Genomic DNA, 22,459 nt, shown 5'->3' on the forward strand with positions numbered 1-22,459 from the left:
TTGAGTCAGTCACTGGCTTGTTGTGCTGTCACTGTAAGTAACTCTCTCTGGCTGCCGCAATGCCTTATCGCACAAAATGCATTGTATTCAAAACCATAGACCTGAATGTCCATTCAATAAGCATTTGCAACAAATGTGCAGCGCATGAAATACGGAAACAAAATAAAGTGCATAAAAAACATAAAATGCATGATATATTGCATGTTATTTAAAACTGATTTATTGGATATAAGTGGTTTATTTAAAAGCAGAAGGACATGACATGTTGAACAGTGGGTGACAGTGTCCTGCAGCATCCTACACATCCAAAACTTTTATGTATGTATATTTGTATGTATGCATGTATGTATGTATGTATGCATGCATGTATTATGTGTGGAGAGGTTACTTTGTTATAGTAATATCCAGGGACATCCTCATCCTCATGTTGGGTTTTCATGTTTTATGGGGACATTCCATAGACATAATGATTTTTATACTGTACAAACTGTAAATTCTATACCTTAACCTTAACCCTACCCCTAAACCTACCCATCACAGAAAACTTTATGCATTTTTACATTTTCAAAAAGCATAACTTTTTTATTATTATTATTTGTAAGCTGTTTCCTTCAAGGGGACAAAAAAAAAAAACATCCCGACAAGGACAAAGATTTCGGATATTACCATCTTTGTGGGGACATTTTGTCCCCATAATGTAAAGTATACCTGAACCACACACACACACACACACACACACACACACAAATAATAAAATAATAATATTTATTTATTTGTTTGTTTGTTCATTGCTCGTTTGTAGGTCCTTCTGGATAAAAACATCTGCTAAATAAATAAAAGTAAATGTAATGTAAATGTAAAAATATGCATGCAGTTTTATGATCTTATTAACTTATAAATTATAGATTATTTACACAATCTAAAAATATGCACTTTTAAATAAAAACATTGGTACATGGCATTTTTAACTACCCTTTTTACTTTCCCAAATACTGATGCTTCCATGAAAATCCTTTATCCCTTAAAACTCATCTTTGATCACCAAAGTGACATATTTAAACAATTTTTCCTGTAAAAAAAAATTTCTTCATGTCTTAAAATAGCTTGAATGTAACTCTACACACTTGCTTCATTTACTATACACGGATCTATGAATATGCTAATTAGCCCCACCTCCACTCACTCACATGAGCTCAGAGATCTACTTACTGAAGTAAACGCTGCACAATGTTAACGCTTTTTACAACGTTGGACACATAAGGGAAATTAATATGATTAGTGTTTTTCTTGACTACATTAGCAATCAGCTAATAGTGTGTTGCTAATATTACACAAACCATGTTCCCGTTCACCATGTCAGAGTCAGACAGCTGTCTTCTAACAATCAGTATCCTAAGAACACTTTGAACAACTCAAAACATCAGTGGAGAAAGGCATATACAGTTGCAAGAAAAAGTATGTGAACCACTTGCAGAATTTGTGTAAATGTGAAATTTTTTTAACAAAATAAGAGAGATCATACAAAATGCATGCTATTTTTCATTTAGTACTGTCCCGAGTAAGATATTTTACATAAAAGATGTTTACATATAATCCATAACACAAAAACATAGCTGAATTTATTAAAATGACCCAGTTCAAAAGTTTGTGAACCATTGATTCTTAATACTGTGTGTGGTTACCTGGATGATCTACGACTGTTTTTTTTTTTTTTTTTTTTTTTTTTTGTGATGGTTGTTCATGAGTCCCTTGTTTGTCCTGAGCAGTTAAACTGAGCTCTGTTCTTCAGAAAAATCCTCCAGGTCCTGTAGATTCTTCAGTTTTCGAGGATTTTTTGCATATTTAAACCCTTTACAGCAGTGACTGAATGATTTTGAGATCCATCTTTTCACTCTGAGGACAACTGAGGGACTCAAACACAACTATTAAAAAAGGTTCAAACATTCACTGATGCTCCAGAAGGAAACACGATGCATTAAGAGCCGGGGGGTGAAAACTTTTGAACAGGATGAAGATGTACCAATTTTTCTTATTTCGTTTAAATATAATTTTTTTTCATTTAGTACTGCCCTTCGGAAGCAACAGAAGATAAATGTTTCCTAGAAGACAAATTAAGTACAATTTACCTTGATCTTCAAATTCAAAAAGTTTTCACCCCCCCCGGCTCTTAATTCATCGTGTTTCCTTCTGGAGCATCAGTGAATGTTTGAACCTTTTTTAATAGTTGTGTTTGAGTCCCTCAGTTGTCCTCAGAGTGAAAAGACGGATCTCAAAATCATTCAGTCACTGCTGGAAAGGGTTCAAATATGCAAAAAAGCCTTGAAAACTGAAGAATTTTTTGGACCTGGAGGATTTTTTTTTGAAGAACAGAGCTCAGTTTAACTGCTCAGGACAAACAAGGGACTCATGAACAACCATCACAAAACAAAAAAACAGTCGTAGATCATTCAGGTAACCACACACAGTATTAAGAATCAATGGTTCACAAACTTTTGAACTGGGTCATTTTAATAAATCCAGCTATTTTTTTGTTTTGTTGATTATATGTAAACATCTTTTATGTAAAATATCTTACCCAGGACAGTACTAATTAAAAAATAGCATGCAATTTGTATGATCTCCCTTATTTTGTTAAAATTATTCACATTTTCACAGATTCTGCAAGTGGTTCACATACTTTTTCTTGTAGTTCTCTGTAGTTCATCATAACATCGTAATATACATCATACACCTGCAGTTTTAAAAAGAAAATACTCAGCAATGGTGTTGACCTATGAATTTGCACATGGTTTGTCTTAAAGCATATTAAAAAACACCACATAGATGAATAAACAACATTAAAAAACTTTATTTTCATCCCAGGGAGACTTTAAATGAAGGGCACAGAGCTTTAATACACAGCAGGTCACTCCAAAACTGGTAGAGAAACCAGTAGTGTGTTTTTCAACTTGGAGATTGAAATGTGAGAAGGATTTTAACAAGGAAGGAAGAACAAAATGACCTGCAAGAAGTTCTACCTCTGCATAGATCTGTCTCTCCTCATGTACTGCATGTATATGGACTGCGGTGACAGAGCAACAAATGCAAAGAGGCAATTGTCTGTGGCAGTTCCTGACGTTAACACGACCTGGCAGCTCAGACATTGAGCCACTCTAGTATTCCCACTAAGCAGGCATGGAGGGAGCCAGCAGCTTGATTGATCAGACCTTAATGAAGAGTCAGTCAAAGCCTGTAACATCGTTAGCTGCTGCTGGAACGCTCAGGCCTTGACCAGGATAAAACCTGACAGCGAACCGTGGGTCTACATGACAGGCCAAAGTGACACCACCTGCCGATCAGGGTGATCCTGGATGCCGGTAGATTGATGGGAAAACATCAGGGCTACAGGTAAACAAGAGACCTTTGAAGCATGGCTTTGTTCGTTTAATAGTATTCATGTGGGATGTGACGAAAGAAGAGGGGAGTCTCAACAAAATACACAGGATTTGAGACGCATAATAACTGGATGAAACATATCAGGATGTAAGACGGATTACATATTATCAGTGAATCGTAACCTGGGCCACCTTTTTATGAAGACCCGAGTGTGGTTCATACCAATCAAACAAGAGATGACAAAGACACATTCTATATTTATGTGCCATTTATGCTAATGGAAAATAGTTAATAGATTATTAAACTATATTACAGTAACAAAATAATTGTTTGGTCACACTTTAGATTAGGGTCCAATTCTCATTATTAACTACAACTTTTGCCTCAGTAAACTCCTAATTATGGCTTATTAATAGTTAATAAGGTAGTTGTTAAGTTTAGGTATTGGGAAGGATTATGGGATGTAGAATAAGGTCATGCAGAATAAGGCATTAATATCTGCTTTATAATTACTAATAAACAGCCAATATCCTAGTAATATGCATGATAAGCAACTAGTGAGAATTGGACCCTAAACTGAAGTGTTACAAATTGTTTATTGTTATGAATAAATAATACTATTTTCTGCACATTTGTGCCTTTTATCATATTGCTGTTTCCACCGATATACTGTATAAAAGCAATAAGCCTACAATGATTTTACAATAAAGGGCTTTAAGGGGTAAGAACACCCTTTACCCACCATAAAACAAAAGTACTGCAGATTATTACTTTATTTTAGCTCACCACTGTGTATTTTTTTCTTCTGTATTTTAAAGGCTATTACAACTTCTCAATGTCATAATTCAGGTGTAAAATTTTCCAGCAGCTTCTCAAAAAAGACACATTTTGGACTCATAGGAGATTAACATTATGCTCAACATAGGACCGCTCTCAAACTACACACCTTTTTTTCATGTGTGCAACACAATTTGACCTATTTACACTTTTTCATCCTTAAAACACATTAGAACCAGTATGAGACGACTTTCATGAAAAAGCATTCATTTATACAGAGACTCGGTAGCCTGTTGATTTCTCTGTGAATACATATTACGCCTGGTTTTAGTGTGCAAATAAAGGCAGCCACGTACAGCCTTTTTGCTCCATTTCTGCAGTCATACCAAGTTTGGAACCAGAGTGAAGAGTAACATCCATTAATGCAAATGTAAAAGAGCTATTTAACCATCAGTGTTACCAGCCAGTAATTGCAGCACCCATACAAAAGACTGCTAAAAGCTCCAACTGCCTTTGAGATACAGAAATACAGGATGGCTTGCTCTCTAATGTCATGTCACTAGAGTGTTCATATTGAGAGAAAATAGTCTTCTGCTATTAATATATTTATATAGATTTCTGGTAGTTATACATAATAATGCACTATATTTTGTTCATTTGTGTCATTTTAATAAAAGTTGCACAAGATGCAAATCTTCCTTTCTACACTCTAAAAAGTGCTGGATTAAAAACAACCCAAGTTGGGTTGAAAACTGCTTATTAATAAATGTTCACCTTTTGATTATTATTGTTGCCTATTTTGGATATAGTAATTTTTAAACAATAGTTGGGTTAAATAAAACTACCCAGCATATTGGGCAAACATTTAACCCAACCACTGGGTTTGTCCATTTTCAACCCAACTTGGGCTGTTTTTAACCCAGGATTTTTTAGAGTGTAAGTTTTCAAGGTGACTTTGGGTAAGTTTGGGGTCAGTCCGATTTTTTTTTTCACGGTACGGACGTCACAGATTGGTGCATACAGTCAGACGACGAATACAGTCAGTCACAGGCGATCCACACTCCAATCCAGAAGGGGGTGCACAGTAATGCAACGCTGTTTGCTAACTGCCACAACAGGAAAAACACAGAAGAAGAGATAATCTATGCACCAACCTAAAACAAGAGTTCAGATGGCATGCAAGAGATTGCTAGTAGCCTATACACCAATAGTCTCAAACTCAATTCCTGGAGGGCCACAGCTCTGCACAGTTTAGTTCCAACCAGCTCCAACTCACACCTGCTTGGAAGTTTCTAGTAATCCTGAAGACCTTGATTAGCTAGATCAGGTGTGTTTGATTAGGGTTGGAGCAAAACTGTGCAGAGCTGTGGCCCTCCAGGAATTGAGTTTGAGACCACTGCTATACACTGAGTTTCGATTGATTTTTGTGACGCGCTCCACAAGCTTCAAGAATAGGAAACTGGGACGTCAGAAAGCGCCATCCTGTTTGTTTTCTTTATTTTACAAAAGCACAATGTTTAGTTTTAGTTAGAGTGTACACAAATAAAAATAGACCCTTACAGTTTTGAATGATGTCTTACTCTTATCTGTATGACCATAAATGATAGAGTATTTTAAAGTTGTTTTTGCTGTTATAATGAGACAAAATCGTTTGGCATTGTGCTGGCTTGTGGAGGTCTCACTACTACAGTCCAGAGTTTAAATATGCGTGTCCCGGAAATGGGAAGCCTCAGATGCCGCTTCACTCGCTGTCTCCTTGCAGAAAGGTGAAGTAGGCTCTTTTTCTCCTTCTCGCTCATCTTTTCGTGATTTCTTAAAAAAGTGTAATATTGAACTTAGTGTATCCACCATTGTCACCGCATGTTAATGAACTCAAGTGCAAAGACAGTAGCTGCATTTCCATTACCCTTTAAATTGCGCAAACTGAAGTTGCGAATTGAAAATACACCCAATGGAAACACGTCAATTTCGCAAAAACTACCATATATAGCAAAAAAGTTTTTACGCTCGCATGAGGTGCTTTTTCAGGCAATTCGAAAAAGGAAAATTTTGCAAAACTGCAACGGAAACAGTTTTTTCGCATTAACAGGTCACCTAGCGTATGAAAAATTCGATAATTTTTAAAAGATGGCACGGTATGTTTGGACAAAACACGAGACAGTGCATAGTTCTTTATAAAACTCATAAAAGACAAAAGAAATACGGGAATACTGGATTCTACACAACAAAGAAATGCCACAAATTATCATGACCTCAAAGCAGATAGGAGGGAGAAACACCCATAAAACCTCATACGTGGCCGCTCCCAAGTACAAGGGGTTTTCCTTGCCATTAATGCTTGGATAACACGCCTTTGTCTCCTTCCTCCAAAAATAATGGCTAGTGCAGTGGCTGTGATATACTTAAACCTACTAACATCCATTGCCGTGATTTTTGGGATGACTTGCCCAAGATAAATATATATATATATATATATATATATATATATATATATAAATAAATTCGGTTAATGACAGAGTAGGCTATGCAGACAGTCAGTCAATCAACCAATCTATCTATCTATCTATCTATCTGTTCTAACTACAGGTACTCACCTTGAGGAAAGACAGGTTGCGGTTCCGTTCAATACTGGTGATCTCCAGATTACCCATGACCACCTCACAGTTCTCGTAGAACTGGCGGAGAGTTCTGTACTGCTGGTCCAAATCAGACAGCGTGCTGAGCTTGTTATCAGTGCCAGGACACACTGTAGAGGAGAAAAAGAGACAGAGAAATTGATCAGACCACTAAAACTGTTTTGCACTAGCAGTTCATTGAGAAGATTGTGGTATACCATTCATCACATGTAAATAAATCCACAGGAAAAATAACAAATTAAGTGATATAAACAAGTTCCGAAGCTAGTTTCATCAAGATGTCATTATAACCTGTTGCTGAACACTGACCAGCTTGGCTTCGCTCTCGCCTCTATATGAAGACAAATGAGAGCTGGTGAGGACAATTCCCTAACATCATCTATTAGATCACGGACCTGTGGAACCATGACCACAAACTGGGTATTTGCTCAACAGGCCTAGAGAATAACAGAAACTCCAGTCGATAGCGCAGCAGAGGCATTTGTGCTGGAGTTATAATGTGGGAAACCACTGGGCTGATGGTGATGGTGATGCTTCTGAAGTGGAGGCAGGAGTAATAAGCAGTTATTGAACCCCGGAGGGCGACTGTTTCTCTACATTACAGCGAGCTATATTACGGCCCTCCGCCTGCAGAGCGGACCACTCCATATTATTGCTGTGGACAAATTGCACCCTTCCCCGCTAAATTCATTCACTGTCACAGTTAGGTAGTCCCGGAGGACGCGGCGGTGCCATGGTGTATACAAAGCGAAGATTTAGACCTCTGCTGGACAAATGGAGAATAGATTCCCTTATCGAATATGCCACGTCTACAGGTGAGAAAAGCGTCTGGTGAGGAGAACAATGTGCCGTCCAGTACCATGTTTCTCACAAATGGAGGTCTTCTCTGTGCTGGAGTTAATTTGTTTCTGAGAAAGCACACTAGAGAGGAAAATATAAGATGCCAATCTTTTTTTCCACCCTTTCATTCTACTTCTTTTTCTCTCTCTCTCAGATTGAGGCTGTAAAGTACCTTAATTTGTCCCACTTTTCACTGGGGCTTAACACACAGAACACAAATGGCATGAAGTAAGACTAAAAGTGCAGATAAAGTACTGACATCCAACCTTTTTCGTCTTAGATAAACTGGTAAAAAGCTGTTAGATATGAAAGCCGTTTTTTTGCCTAAGGGTAAAAAAATAATGGTAATTGTGAGGTTAAAAAAGGTTTTTTTGTTGTTGTTGTTGTTGTTGTTGTTGTTTTTTTTTTTACACTTTATTTATGAAATATAAATTCACATTTATGAGAAATAGTCACTTGTGAGATATAAAGTAGCAACTGTGAGATATACAGTATGTCCATTGTGAGAAATAGTCACACTGTAAAAAATAATTGTTGGTTTAACTTAAAAAAAGTAAGTTACCTGGTTGCCTTAAAATTTTGAGTTCTTTGAAATTGGTTTAATCAACGGAAACTCAAAATATTATGTTATCTGAACTACATTAATTATCTAAGTTGATTTGACAAAAGAAAAAAAATATATTGTGATAAATAAGGAAATTTATTTTTTTACAGTGCACAATTACCTTTTAATTTTTATTCTGTGAAATGAGAACAAGTTAGAAGATGTGCAAGAATAAAAAAGTTTTAAGTTGAAGTACTAAAATTATTAAATCTAAAACTGAAATAAAATAATTTAAAGCCAAATAGAAATATTTTAAATATAAAAAATAATAAAAATGACAAAAGCACACAACAAAAATACTAAAACTAAAATGAAAACTGAAAAGATAAAAATAAGTTACTTTAAAATATTAATAAATACTATAATATATACTATATACATAAAATACTATCATATTTCTTCTTATTAAAAAATAATACTAAAAAAACTATCAGAGAGTCATTTTATTATTCACTTATCTTAATTATTCCTAAAGTCACCTGAAAACGAATGTGAAACTTTGTTTTATTTACTCGCCAAAGCCAATTTTCACACATATGGCAATTGGCGAGAATTGTTACTTTATAAAGCAGGTTACAGAATTCACTCCGTCAGGCCTCAACAATCTTGGCCGTCAACTTACAGCGCTTTGAGTATTTACTTTACCATGGCTTAGAAGCAAAAAGTATTTGAAATGAAACGTTCAATAAAAGTGTGACTGATGTGCTCAAAATCGAAGAATGAAAAATGAGAATGTGTCCTTTTGCTCCCTGCCCACACTGACCCAATAATCCATGATCGTTTCTGACGCTAAGGGATTCCTTTCCATACTTCAATGGCATCTGTCGACAGAAACTGAGCCTTTAGCTTTAGAGAGCTGAAAAGCCCACATCAGAACTTCAGGATATGGGATTCAGGCAGGATCAATGGAGTGACAGATCACCACATTAACACCCATCCCACTATTTCACACACTCATCATTTTTGACTCGGTAAACCCTAAGCTCCCGGGGCGCTGATGTGCAACAAATCCGTTCATCACATTTGCTTCAATGAGACATCTTTTCAGGTCTCCCAAAAGTTTAGGCAGCTTTCGTGTTTTCATCTAGCATGTTCTTTGAAATTATGAACAACTATATACTGTAACCATGTAAGCTATATATGTATGTGTATAAAATTGTCAATTTTGATTTCATGGTGACTTTAATTTGCACAATATTTTCTCAAAATTTACCAATTTTTTTTTTTTTTGAAAATGAAGCAAAGAAGAAAGAATGACCACTTCCTCTAGTCAACTGCGCACAGTTTTGGACCTATACTATCGTGATATATTTATGGCAGCTTGTTTCTGCCACTGAATAAAAAATAAAATAGGTAATTGAGACTTTTTGTCTCACAATTCTGACTTTTTTTTCTCACAATTGCGAGTTTACATCTCGCAATTCTGACTTTTTTCTCAGAACTGTGTGATATAAACACGCAATTGGTTATAAAGTCAGAATTTTGAGATATAATCTCGCAATTCTGACAAAAAATTTTGTTTTTCCCTCTGAATTGGACTTTATAACTTGCAATTGCAAGGTTATATCTCACAATTCTGAGAAAAGAAGTCAGAATTGTGAGATAAAAGTCACAATTATCTTTTAAATTGTTTTATTCTGTAGCGGAAACAAGTTTCTATATTTATTGGCTGATATGTTGGTCTACAATTAAAAATTACTGCATCAGCACTTGGATTTTTCACTGTTTGAACCATTCTCTGAAATGACTCTTTCTGCAGGTTACATTGTTACGCCAGTAGGTGATGACAATTGACTGTCAAAATAAATGAGTCAATGAGTCATTCATTCAACCAATTCACTCAAAATCACTGATACACTCTGAATTGAAACATGCTACTGTCTTCATAAGTGAGTCACTGAACCGTTCATTCAACAGATTTGCTCAGAAGTGTAGATATGGCTATAACACACAGTCTGACTGACAGATTGACAAACTCAATTGCAAGATGGATTAGAATTACGTTAATTTTCTCAGTAAATATATGATATATGTGAATAATTGCAATAAATTAATTCATTGACGTCATGTAATTGATGTTTTTACATTATACTGAATGACAGAATTACAATTAATGTAGCTACACTAAGTGTCTAAATGCTACACTCTAAAAATGCTGGGTTAAAAACAACCAAAGTTGGGTTGAAAATGGACAAACCCAGCGATTGGGTTGTTTTAACCCATCGGTTGGGTTAAATGTTTGCTCAACGTGCTGGGCAGTTTTATTTAACCCAACTATTGTTCAAAAATGACTATCTGGCTGGCTTAAAATGAACCCAAAATAGGTTGGAAATTAAAATTCAGATGCATAATTACTTGAGGCAACAAGGTGAACATTTATTAATAAGCAATTTAATAAATGTTTATTGTTTAATTATTATTTATTAAACTTATTAATAAATGTTAATTTCCAACATACTTTGGGTTCATTTTAAGCAAGCAATACAGCAATTTTGAATCAATAGTTGAGTTAAATAAAACTACCCAGCAGGTTGGGCAAACATTTAACCCAACCACTGGGTTAAAACAACCCATGTGCCGGGTTTGTCCATTTTCGACCCAGCTTGGGTTGTTTTTAACCCAGCATTTTGGGTTGTAAGTGTTCAAAGAATTAAACTAATTGGTGAGATTATATTCAAACTCTTTTGGAGTAATTGTGTCATCTCTGCAACAAAATATTCCCCTCAATCCAGGAAGTACAAGAGAACAGGCTGTTTTTCCGCAATGATGGCGATCGCTTAACGTCTCAGAGCTCAGCCAATGAAATCGCAGCAGTCCCTCATCCATCATTAGCTGACGGGGTCAAAGTGAGCCGCCCTCTCCTCGTGCTAAAAACTCCAGTCTGCCCTGAATCATCATTCTCTATCACAAACCTTAATATATGCCATTGATTAAACCAATATCAGCAAGAGACAGCAACTCCATTTGGCTATAAGGACATCTGTGATGATCTTGGACACAGTTTTCTCTTCCATGTGAGAAAACCATATAGCATAATTATTAAGATTTCACTTTAAGATAATTTCCTTTTTTCCCATCTTAAAATACTCATAATCTACTATGGAAAGATATGAGTCAGCCATTTATAGGTTAGCTATCAAAACAAGAGTTACTGAGATACATTAAAAGAACGATGCTGAAGACCTGAACGGTGTTTGCTGCCTTTTTAATGAGATGAACCTCAGTTCTCACATTCTGAATCAATAATAATTTGCTTAATCGGCAAAAAGAAAGGTGTAAATAGCAGAAATATGACATGAAGCGGACATTACACGATGTGGTCAGCCAATATATAATCAGGTGACTATAAATCAGATTCATGCAGTAATCCATATTCTTATTAAGAGTCACAGTTGCTGCATGTAATATAGTAAAAGTCATATCTCAGGTGGACGGCTATTGTAGGAGGTCACTGAAGCATGGAAACCATGTTGGGAGTGGAATTATGTTCCCAATCCATCAAACTTGGGATCTACCGATGGCATTTTGCTTCTGGTTTGAAGTATATGAAGCAACAAATCTACAAAGAAGCGTAGGGAGGAATGGCAGTGTTGTGCACATGACTGGGAACATTCGGTTGAGTAATGTGATGGAAATTGATGTTTGTAATAGATATAATCATGCATCTGCATTCCAGGCTCCCGAATGTAATGTGTTCCCATTGCAGTTAGGCTGTTCATATCAAAATTGACCGTAATATCCCCAGCAATGAGCAGGCAGTTTGATGGTTTCCTCTTGGAAATGAACTCTGTCAAGTGCAATAACATGAATCAGGGAGTGAAATGCAGAAAGAAGACACGTCCCCAGCTCTCATATTTGGGAGTTGTAGATACAATTGCAGCCTTGAGTTTTTATAACAACACTTCAAAGAACAAGTTCAAATATATCTAGACATTCATTAAATACATTGTTTCATACACATACACAATGTTTTTCAAAAATATATAAAATCCATATAGAGTCTAGATACAGGAGTGCAAAAAACGGAAAAGTTATCCCTTTTTGTGTTTTTCGCGTTCAGACAATAACATTGTCAAAGTGATACCCGTTCACATGGGTCCGCGAAAAGATTAAAAATACTATATTCTGCTGCCAGGCCAGTAGATGGCGATGTCACTGTATTAAAAAACACTACACCTCTATAGACTGAACACATAATATACGCATGCACATGACGTCACTGTTTTCACAAATTCGTGTTTTTGTAGTTCACACGGAGACGATAACGGCATCGTTTTCAAAAACTTGCACTTTGAAAACCGTCTTCAAAAGTTTTCGTTCCGCTACAGGTCTGCGCTTATTATATTAGCACGCTCTTTTCTCAGATAACGCTTCTTAACTTTTCTGTTTTGTCTGTTTTCCAAGTTGTTGTTATATAATCTACAAAGAAATAACATTTTACTTATTTGTAACATTTTTTTTTTTTTTTTTTTTTTACGTTTTATGGTTAGCTTAACTAACATTTTTACTAGAGACGATTAAATTTATGTTTCAATGGACTTTTGTGTCTGTTTACATGTACAATAAAACTTTGATACTGAGCAAAAAACTTTGAAACTTTAAAATTCAGATCATTATAAAAATCCAACAATGCAAGAAAGCACATGATATGTCACAGGGTTTTGATTTCCAAACAGACACGATCCAAAGATGAAACCGGGATAATGGGCAAAAATCATGTTCTGCTTTCTACTTTCTTTCCTATGTGAAAAATGTCTCTCTTTTTTGTCCATACAATGAAAGTCAATGGGCACTAGTTTGGACCCCGTTGCACTGACTTTTCCTTGTATGGACAAAAACACTCTTCACAAAATCTTCTTTTGTGTCCTGCAAATGAAAGACAGTCTAGAACGACATGAGGGATAATAAATAATCACAGAATTTTACTTCTTTTGTGAAGTATCTCTTTAATCTAACTATATGGTCAAGGACTATGCATCTAATCACATTTGCAATCAACCAAATCTGTGATCAAACTACCTGAAAGACTAGCTGAAGACATACTGTTGCAGTGTAAAGTACAAATAACACATTCAATGATGCAAGATGCTCACTGCTCTACTGATTGAAGAGAGACAGTATACATTACAAGTGAAAAATCTAATTGAGACTGAGTAGAATACAGTCGCATAGAGCTGATAATACTGTCTCTCAATGAAGAGGGACGTTCACATGACTGTGGGCTCATAGCTGCTCACCAAGTATAATTTTCTAAAAGTGTAATTTTGAGGCATGAATTATAATAATGTGATCAAGTGTAATCAGCCAGATACTTCATATAGTGTGAAATAAATTTCAGATGTGCACCGGCAAGCCCTGACCATGTGGCCTAGTGTCAAACTGCTATTTGATAATGAAAAAAACACAAATGACAAAGAAATGGTTATTATAGAGAGAGGCAATTCAGAATATGGACATTATGGACTGAATTAGCATGCACATAATACTTGTCAGTTCCAGAATCAACTTCCTGCTGCCAACTAATATTAGGGTAAACCAAAATGTAAAATTTAACTCACCACACGCCTATATAAGTGAATATTAATCAAAATACAGTATTGACAAGAAAACTTCTAACTGTTCTTCACTGAAAATGAACACAAAATTATGCCTAAAAAATAAAATTACAGACCTGCTTCTAAGTAAATCCTTTGACAACATGTTTAATGAACCATATCTAATAATATTTCAGTGCAGACCTGAAATTTTGTGAAATTGCTTCATTTTTTTTTCTTTTTCTTTTTTTCATTTATGAGTCTGTTTTGTTGTTACTGCTGAGTATGGAAGCTTGTTATAAAAAAAAAGGTAATTGCGAGTTTTTATCTCACAATTCTGACATTTTTCTCAGAACTGCAAGTTTATATCATGCAATTCTGACTTTATAAGACGCAATTGTAAGTTTAAATCTCGCAATTCTGAGAAAAAAAGTCGCAATTACCTTTTTATTTATTTATTTATTTTTATTTAGTGGTGGAAACAAGCTTCCATAGCTGAGAGTGACAAACTTTAAAAAAAAAAAAAAGAAAAAAAAAAGAAAAGTGCACATATTTTCATATTCACAAGTGCTAAATGCTGCATAATTAAAAGAAATGTTCTACTGCTTTAAGATGCAAGATGTGACGTCAAATAAAAGACTAACTGTCCTTCTGTAACTAAAAATACCTTGAATATTCCAAAAACGCATAACAAATAATCACAAATGTTCTCAAATGATCCTGCAGGACCAATGGGACTCTATCACATGCCCTGTCTTGAATCTTTAAAAGCTTAATGCATTTATTAGCATGTGCCTTTATTGAGTAGATAATGCATGGTCCAAAAGTGTGAATTATTTAGCATCAGAGTTGAAAGTTAACTGTCTACAGAGGTTAAAACCTTACTTAGAATATTAAATGTACATATGTAATGAGTTAAATTCCTGTTGTTCACATATGAGCTCATTTTCACGAGCCAGACCTGCAGCAGTCCCATTCAACGGTCAAGGTTACATCATAGCTGGCAAATTTGCCTGCAGTAATGCATGTTAAAGTCACTCCACTTCAAGCAAGTGGTCTGGTTTTTATGGATGAAACCATCTGGACACAAACATATTTTGTCAGCATGCTGACTGAGTTGCTTCCTTTGGCTCTGGCTCTTTATATTTCACCAGTATATCTTGCAAAGCAATGTATCTAATTTTACCTATTGTTTTTGGATTCTGTTCTCTGATAATCAAATATCTGATAGTGGATTCAGGCTACTGCAAACTTAATGTTAAAGAGGAAATTGTTGCACTGAGTTTTGCAATAAGAGCTGTAATCACATTTAAAGCAGTGGTGAGGCACAAATATATCAGTTTAGAAGTGCAATATTCCTTGGTTTCATTACTGCAATTGCAACAATGCAGTCATTTGAATTAATGCAAATATGTTCCTCTATGATGCTGTGCAATATGTGAGTTGAACATCATTGGATAGAGTTTTGAGATGTAAACAATCGCCCTTCTCCAACATTCGACTCACAAAGGCATGTGACAGCAGCGCTAACGCCACAAATGACACATGCAACAACACAAACATGTCACACTGTTCTTCTTCACCCACAGCACGCCTTAGGAACCCCACTGTTGTTTTTCTCTGTGGCTGCTAACAAAAGCCAACCGATGAATCTATGATATAGGGGCGGGGGGAAAGGTTATGTAATTTCTGTGGAGGCCAGCAATTACATCACTCTTTGTTTTGCATACAAAAAAGAAACATACTACTACTACCACTACTAGTACAATGAAACAAGTGCTTATGTCAACAGAGCCTTCTCTACTATTTTTATTTCTATAAAAATTTCTCAGGGTCTCTGGGACCCTCCTTTCATGCAAGTCTATGTGATTTCTATTTATAATTCACTTTCAAAAATGGGTGCAAATAGTAAATGACATTTGGCAACAGTAATGTGTTTAACAGCTGAATAACCAATAGGTCAGTGGTTTAGAATTAATTACACACACATTACATGTTGAATACATCGGTTTAACTCTTTGACACATAACTTACACATCAGCGAACTCATTAATCGTCAACACTCTTGACAGCCTGCTTTTACACAATAGTTTGATAAACAACGCTTCTATTTTAAATAACGTACATTTTAGACACAATATTGCCAATTACTTTGTCTATTTTTGATTCACCTATGCAAATAGTTCCAGACAAAGCCCTAGCAGAACATAAAACATGGCATATTTCAGAGCAACACACAGTACTGGTGCTCCTGAATAATTCAGTGTTTAGAATGAATTGATTGGGTGAATGATTCAGTGACTCACTCATAAACCAATCACTTGTTTTGTTCCTGAATTAATCAGTCTTTGTGAACTAATCGGTTGAGTGAATGATTCAAGGATTCACTAATAAACAGTCCCTGCATCCGAATATGCCTACTTCGATACTATTAAAGTACGTGGAAAAACAGTTTGTGAGCTGAGTAGTATTTATGAAACAGTAGGCGAAAAGTTCGGAGATCAGGAGAGAATTTGTGAATGACAGTAAAGTGATGCAATTGACGCCATAGGTCACATGACAGTGACAACATGGCGGGTGTAGCATGTCCGAAATTCATTCATACTAGACACATTCATACTACATAGAACATCCCTTTTTTACACCAAATGCAGTACCTGATACAATACGCAATTTCGAATGCAGCTAGTCACTTGTTTCATTTCAGTCACTTGTCACCACCTATTGGTGTTTAGATGTAACTGCAGAAAGAGTCACTATTAAATCCTCTCCACTAACAGACAGTCTGAAATGCAAAAATACAGAATAGCGGAGTGATACAAAACCTGTTGGAGCTCGGACTGCATATCAACATGTCAGAGATGTTAAGCTTGAATTATTTGGTTTGTCTCTCTGTCAGCTGTATTCAGCACTGCGTGTGACATGCAGAGCAGGCAGCTGTAATAGTAGGTGGGATTCTTTATGCAACAACCTGAAGAACAGTGTGACAGATGAGTCACCGAGTGAGCGTGTTCGTGCCCTTCTTAAGAGGGAATATGTTAATACCACATCGCTATTTACATAACGTTAAACTGTTCAACACAAAATGAAAATATTACCATCATTTGCTCAATCTCATGTTGTTCCAAATGTTTAACGAAACACAAAAGGAGAAATTCTTACTTGAGCTTCAAAAAAGATGCATAAAAGTGGTCATATGATTCATGCTCTATATTCCAAGTCTTCTGAATCATCACTTGCAATGAGATGTTAACAACTGAGTATGGATTATGAGTCTGTGCATAGAGCTTAGATTAGTTAGATTCATGAATGAATCATTTAGACAGGTGTTGTGAACTGGATCAATGATTCATTGGCATATTTGAATCAAAAGAATGATTCATTCATGCATCAGATATTTCTACCTCTCTCATGAACACACCAAGGAGAAATAGGATGGATGTTAAGATTTTCAAAGACTTTAAAGTCATCATGAAATCAAAATGTACTTGTGGGAAGCAGGGCGGGGCCGAGAGCCATGGGAATGGTCTCAAGTCCCACGAAGGAGCTCCGGAAGGATAAAAGGAGGAGTGATGACAGTAAAAGATGAGATAGGACCAGTCCTGGATTTTATGTTGTTGTGTTTATTATGTTTATATGCAGCTGACGTCTGTGAGGGGCTGCTGCTTTACTTCCGTTTTGTTGTTTGTTTATTTGGTCATTAAAGTTACATTTACTGTTTGCCGGTTCCCACCACCTTCTTCCCTTATAAACGAACTTTGCTACATTGGTGCCGAAACCCAGGAGAAGGAGGAACATGCTCGTGCCCTCACCACTGTGGGAAATCCGTGGTGCCATCAAGCAGAGCTGAGCAGATTCTACTGCCAAAGACGCTCGAAGCGGTGGGCTGGAGTGATTTTCTGGGGGGATGGACAAATTCGCTGCTGTCCGCCTGGGTTGTGGAGAGGCGGCTGCCGTCCGAGAGGGGACGGAGGAGTCACCGCTATTTGCCTAAGGACCGGAGCCTGCTGCCATCCACCATGTTGGAGAGGAGCAGGGAACGGGGGGCTCGCTGCCGGGTGCCCGAAGCCGGAGGACCTGTCGCTGTCCACCAGGGGGCAGAAGGAATCACCGGCCTTCCAACCGAGGGGTATCCAGAGCCCCACAGAGGAGCTCCTTCAGGATAAAAGAAGGAGTGACGACAGTGAAGGACGAGAGAGGACCAGGCCTGGACTTCATGTTGTTTTGTTTTAGTTTATGAGGCAGTTGTCCAGGCGGGCTGCAGCTATACTTTCGTTTTGTTGTTGTGTTTATTTTGTGATTAAAATTGCATTAAAAATTCACTGGTTCCCGCCTCCTTCTTCCCTTATCAACAAACTTTGCTATATTGGTGCCGAAACTCAGGAGGAAGGAGGAACGTGCTGTCACGTAACCCTTGCCATTGTGGGATATCTGCGGTGCCATAGAGCAGAGCTGAGCAGAGTCTGCCATCATGGACACTCGAGGCGGTGGGCTGGAGTGACTTTCTAAGGGGATGGATGAACTCGCTGCAGTCTGCCTGGGTTGTAGAGGGGCGGCTGCTGTCCGAGAGGGGATGGAGGAGTTACCTCCTTTGCCTGAGGCTGGACCTGGCTCCCATCTGCCACGATGGGGAGGAGCAGGGAACGGAGACTCACTGCCGGGTGTCTGATGCCGGAGGAGCCGTCGCTGTCCACCCGCGGGTGGAGAAGACAGAGGGCCGTCCACCAAGTAGTATGCAGAGTTCCACAGAGGAGCTCCAGCAAGATAAAAGGAGGAGTGACGTCAGAGGGCCGTCCACCAAGGGGTATCCAGAGTCCCACAGAAGAGCTCTGGCAGGATAAAAGGAGGTTTTCTTTCGTTTTGTTGTTTGTTTATTTTGTCATTACAGTTACGTTTACTGTTCGTTGGTTACCACCTCCTTCGTCCCTTATCAATGAACTTTGCTACATTGGTGCCAAAACTCGGGAGGAAGGAGGAACGCACTGACAAAGAGCCCTCGGTGCTTTGGGAAATCTACAGTGCCATCGAGCAAAGCTGAGTAGAGTCTGCCACCATAGACGCTCAAGGTGGTGGGCTGAAATGACTTTCTGGGGGGGATGGACGAACTCGCTGTCTTCTGCCTGGGTTGTGGAGAGGTGGCTACCATCCGAGAGGGTCGGAGGAGTCACTGCTGTTTGCCTGAGGCTGGAGCCTGTCTGCCATGATGGGGAGGAGTAGGGAATGGGGGGCCGCCCACTGAAGGGGATCCAGCACCCCACAGAGGAGCTCCGGCAGGATAAAAGGAGGAGTGACGACAGTGAAGGACCCGGCCTGGACTTTATATTGTTTTGTTTTAGTTTATGGCGGTCGTCCGTGAGGGGCTGCTGCATTACTTTCGTTTTGTTTTGTGTTTATTTTGTGATTAAAATTGCATTAAAAGTTTGCTGATTCCCGCCTCCTTCTTCCCTTAACAATGACCCTTCAGGTTTTTTTTTTTAATGGAATATTGCAGTGACATCTCTTCTCTTCTTGTTTATGTTTATTGGCGCAAGGGCGGGACAACCTGTCACTCACTTGAGATCCACCAATAACAAAACAATCACCCAACAATCCAATTATTTCTCTTGTTCAAGAAGCCTTTTCACTCAGATAAATGTCACAATAGGGAAAAAAAGATGATCACTACTTCTGTTTAATGCCGACTTTGAAAGACATGGAACATAATAGACTACTTCTATGGCGCTTTTGTGCTTTAGAATGACACAAGTTTGTATTTTGGGTCTATTTTCAGTCTATTTTCCTCTCTGTGCCATACATGGCCAGTCTGCCTCTCGTTAACCAAGAGCTGGAGACAGGTGTGCAAGAAACCTTTGGTATTCACAGTCTTAATATCTCTGTTTCATGCGCACATACACATGCATCCTCGCTGACTAACACAGCCGACGAGAGTCGCTGTCAGAACAGATTGGGAGCCAGCGCTGGGCCATTCATCACCCTGCTCTGGTGTTCCTGTCTACTCTACTAACAGCCGCACACAAGGGCCTGTCTCCGACTACTTGAGTTTCCATAGAAAGCATGCACTGGAGACTGCACCATTAATCCTAAACAATCACTTGGGCTGGAACCACTTGATACGTCTGAGTGAGCCAGCAATTCACAGCTGCTTTCTCTTTTATATATAAACCACATCCTTGCTTATCTGCTGCATAATGCTACTATTTTACACCTCACAAATTACTTTGACATTTGCAAAAATGCTTCCAGAGTAGATCTGGGGATTAGTGTCACAAAATTTATTTTTACATTATAAGACATTACTCTGTGAAGTTAAAGAGCTTTTCTCCCTGGTCTGACTCTTGAAAAATTACTCATTGCTGTAACCCCATGTAGTTAGGTTTGTTCAGAATAGAATAGAATAGACAAGTTACCCCTCACCAAAAGTATGAGCAATAGTCAGTCTAGCAACATTTATTACTTAGATTTAAATGACATTTAGATGTTACTTGTTAGATGTTACAATGAAAATATTTTGTACAATATAGTGAAATATTACAGTCTCCAAATACCCCATCAGTTGTATATACACATGATTAAGGATCTGACTGCAGAGCGTATCCTCATTACTCTTTCTGGTGCTCATTCATTCACTCTTGGGTTCCTCTGTTCATCTAGGCTAACCAATGACTGACAGCAACTTTGTCATTGAGGCACAATGGTGGCATCGTGGGACAACATCACACACTAGTACTGTCACATAGAGAGGAGAGAGAGTGAAACTGTTTAATGGCTTCCCCATCCAAATCTGACCGACCCTTTAAAAGGCTTCAAACCTCTGTGGACGAAAAAAAAGGCCGGACAAAGAAAGGATGCTTTATAAGGGCAAGAATGAGGAAAAAAAGGAAAAAATCTGATGAAAATGAAAAGAAATAGACCTATAACCGCAGGGTCTGGCAGAGGTTTTCTGAAGCTGGGGACCTTGAAAGGACTGCAATGTTGATGCAAGTGCAACATCATATGATGGGAAAATTTGTCAGAACAAGTGATGGTTTGTATAAATTAGTAGGGACACTAGGGATATGTCCCTACCTATATCCAGCGACTGCTGAATTGTCCCTAGCAATAATTTTGATCAAACAATTAAAATATATTTATATGCACTGCATCTGAAATGGGACATACCACTGATATTACCTAAGAAGTCAAAGTAAATACGTTAGAAAAATGCAAGTGCTCTTTCAAGTATGAACGGAGAACATAAGGTAAGTGTTGAAACGTGTACAGTTCAGTTGAATGATAAAGTTTACCCTCCTTAACTTTAATGTTGTTAAATTGAATGTATGAAGCAAATTGTTAGCTGAAATATCTACATAATTAAAAACAACACTGAAATAAGAGCATCATTTATCTGTCAAACAGATACGTGTGAAATTTGTGTTCGTTACTTTAGCAACAGACTCCTGGTCTCGTTTTCTTTCAGAATTATCATTGGTTCAAGTCATTTTTAATATTAAAGGGTTAGTTCACCCAAAAATGAAAATTCTGTCATTAATTACTCACCCTCGTGCCGTTCCACACCCGTAAGACCTTCGTTGATCTTCGGAACACAAATTAAGATATTTTTTGTTTAAATCCGATGGCTCCGTGAGGTCTACATAGGGAGCAATGACATTTCCTCTCTCAAGATCCATAAATGTACTAAAAACATATTTAAATCAGTTCATGTGAGTACAGTGGTTCAATATTAATATTATAAAAGCGACGAGAATATTTTTGGTGCGCCAAAAAAAAAAAAAAAAATAACGACTTATTTAGTGATGGCCTATTTCAAAACACTGCTTCAGGAAGATTCAGAGCGTAATGAATCCGCGTGTCGAATCATGATTCGGATCGCGTGTCAATCCGCCAAACTGCTGAAATCACGTGATTTTGGCGCTCCGAACTGCGGATTCGACACGCTGATTCATTACGCTCCGAAGCTTCATGAAGCAGTGTTTTGAAATCGGCCATCACTAAATAATTCGTTATTTTGTTTTGTTTTGTTTTTTTTGTTTTTTTTTGTTTTTTTCTGGCGCACCAAAAATATTATAGTCGCTTTATAATATTAATATTGAGCCACTGTACTCACATGAACTGATTTAAATATGTTTTTAGTATCTTTATGGATCTTGAGAGAGGAAATGTCTTGCATTTTCATTCAGTCCGTCTTTTGTGCAGGTTTGTTTTATCTAGCATAATTTTACAATGTCTCCCTATGTAGGCCTCACGGAGCCATCGGATTTAAACAAAAATATCTCAATTTGCGTTCCGAAGATTAACGAAGGTTTCACGGGTCTGGAACGGCATGAGTGTGAGTAATAAATGAGTAAGAATAATAAATAAATGAGTCAGAGCCGTCAACCTCAGGGTCAGTGTTACTCCTTCACTGTAAAAAATTATTTTCATGATTTATCACAATTTTTTTTTTCTTTTGTCTAATCAACTTAGATAATTAATGTGGTTCAGGTAACATAATATTTTGAGTTTCTGTTGATTAAACCAATTGTCTTCATTGAATTAACTCAAATTTTTTATTTCAATGAGCTCAAAATTTTAAGGCAACAAGGTAACTTACTTTTTTAAGTAAAACCAACAATTCTTTTTTACAGTGTTGTAACTGGATTTGAGCTCGATTTTAATAAAATGTTAATAATATAATGACACATGCAAGTATCTGA

At 37.3% G+C, this 22,459-nt stretch overlaps 1 protein-coding gene across 7 annotated transcripts in view; it reads right to left on the reverse strand.

Annotated features, from left to right (window-relative positions):
- The window catches only part of erbb4a (erb-b2 receptor tyrosine kinase 4a), a 581,429-nt gene that overhangs the window by 472,238 nt on the left and 86,732 nt on the right, over positions 1-22,459 (reverse strand). For 6 of the 7 annotated variants that reach the window (XM_051890859.1, XM_051890853.1, XM_051890868.1 and 3 more), the window contains exon 2: positions 6,747-6,898. The exons of the other annotated variant lie outside the window; for it this stretch is intronic. In XM_051890859.1, coding sequence (XP_051746819.1) covers positions 6,747-6,898 — 152 coding nt within the window. The remainder of the gene's footprint in view (positions 1-6,746; positions 6,899-22,459) is intronic. 7 annotated transcript variants of the gene reach the window in all.

The sequence above is a fragment of the Ctenopharyngodon idella genome, chromosome 1 (assembly GCF_019924925.1).
Source record: "Ctenopharyngodon idella isolate HZGC_01 chromosome 1, HZGC01, whole genome shotgun sequence".
Lineage (NCBI taxonomy): Eukaryota > Metazoa > Chordata > Actinopteri > Cypriniformes > Xenocyprididae > Ctenopharyngodon > Ctenopharyngodon idella.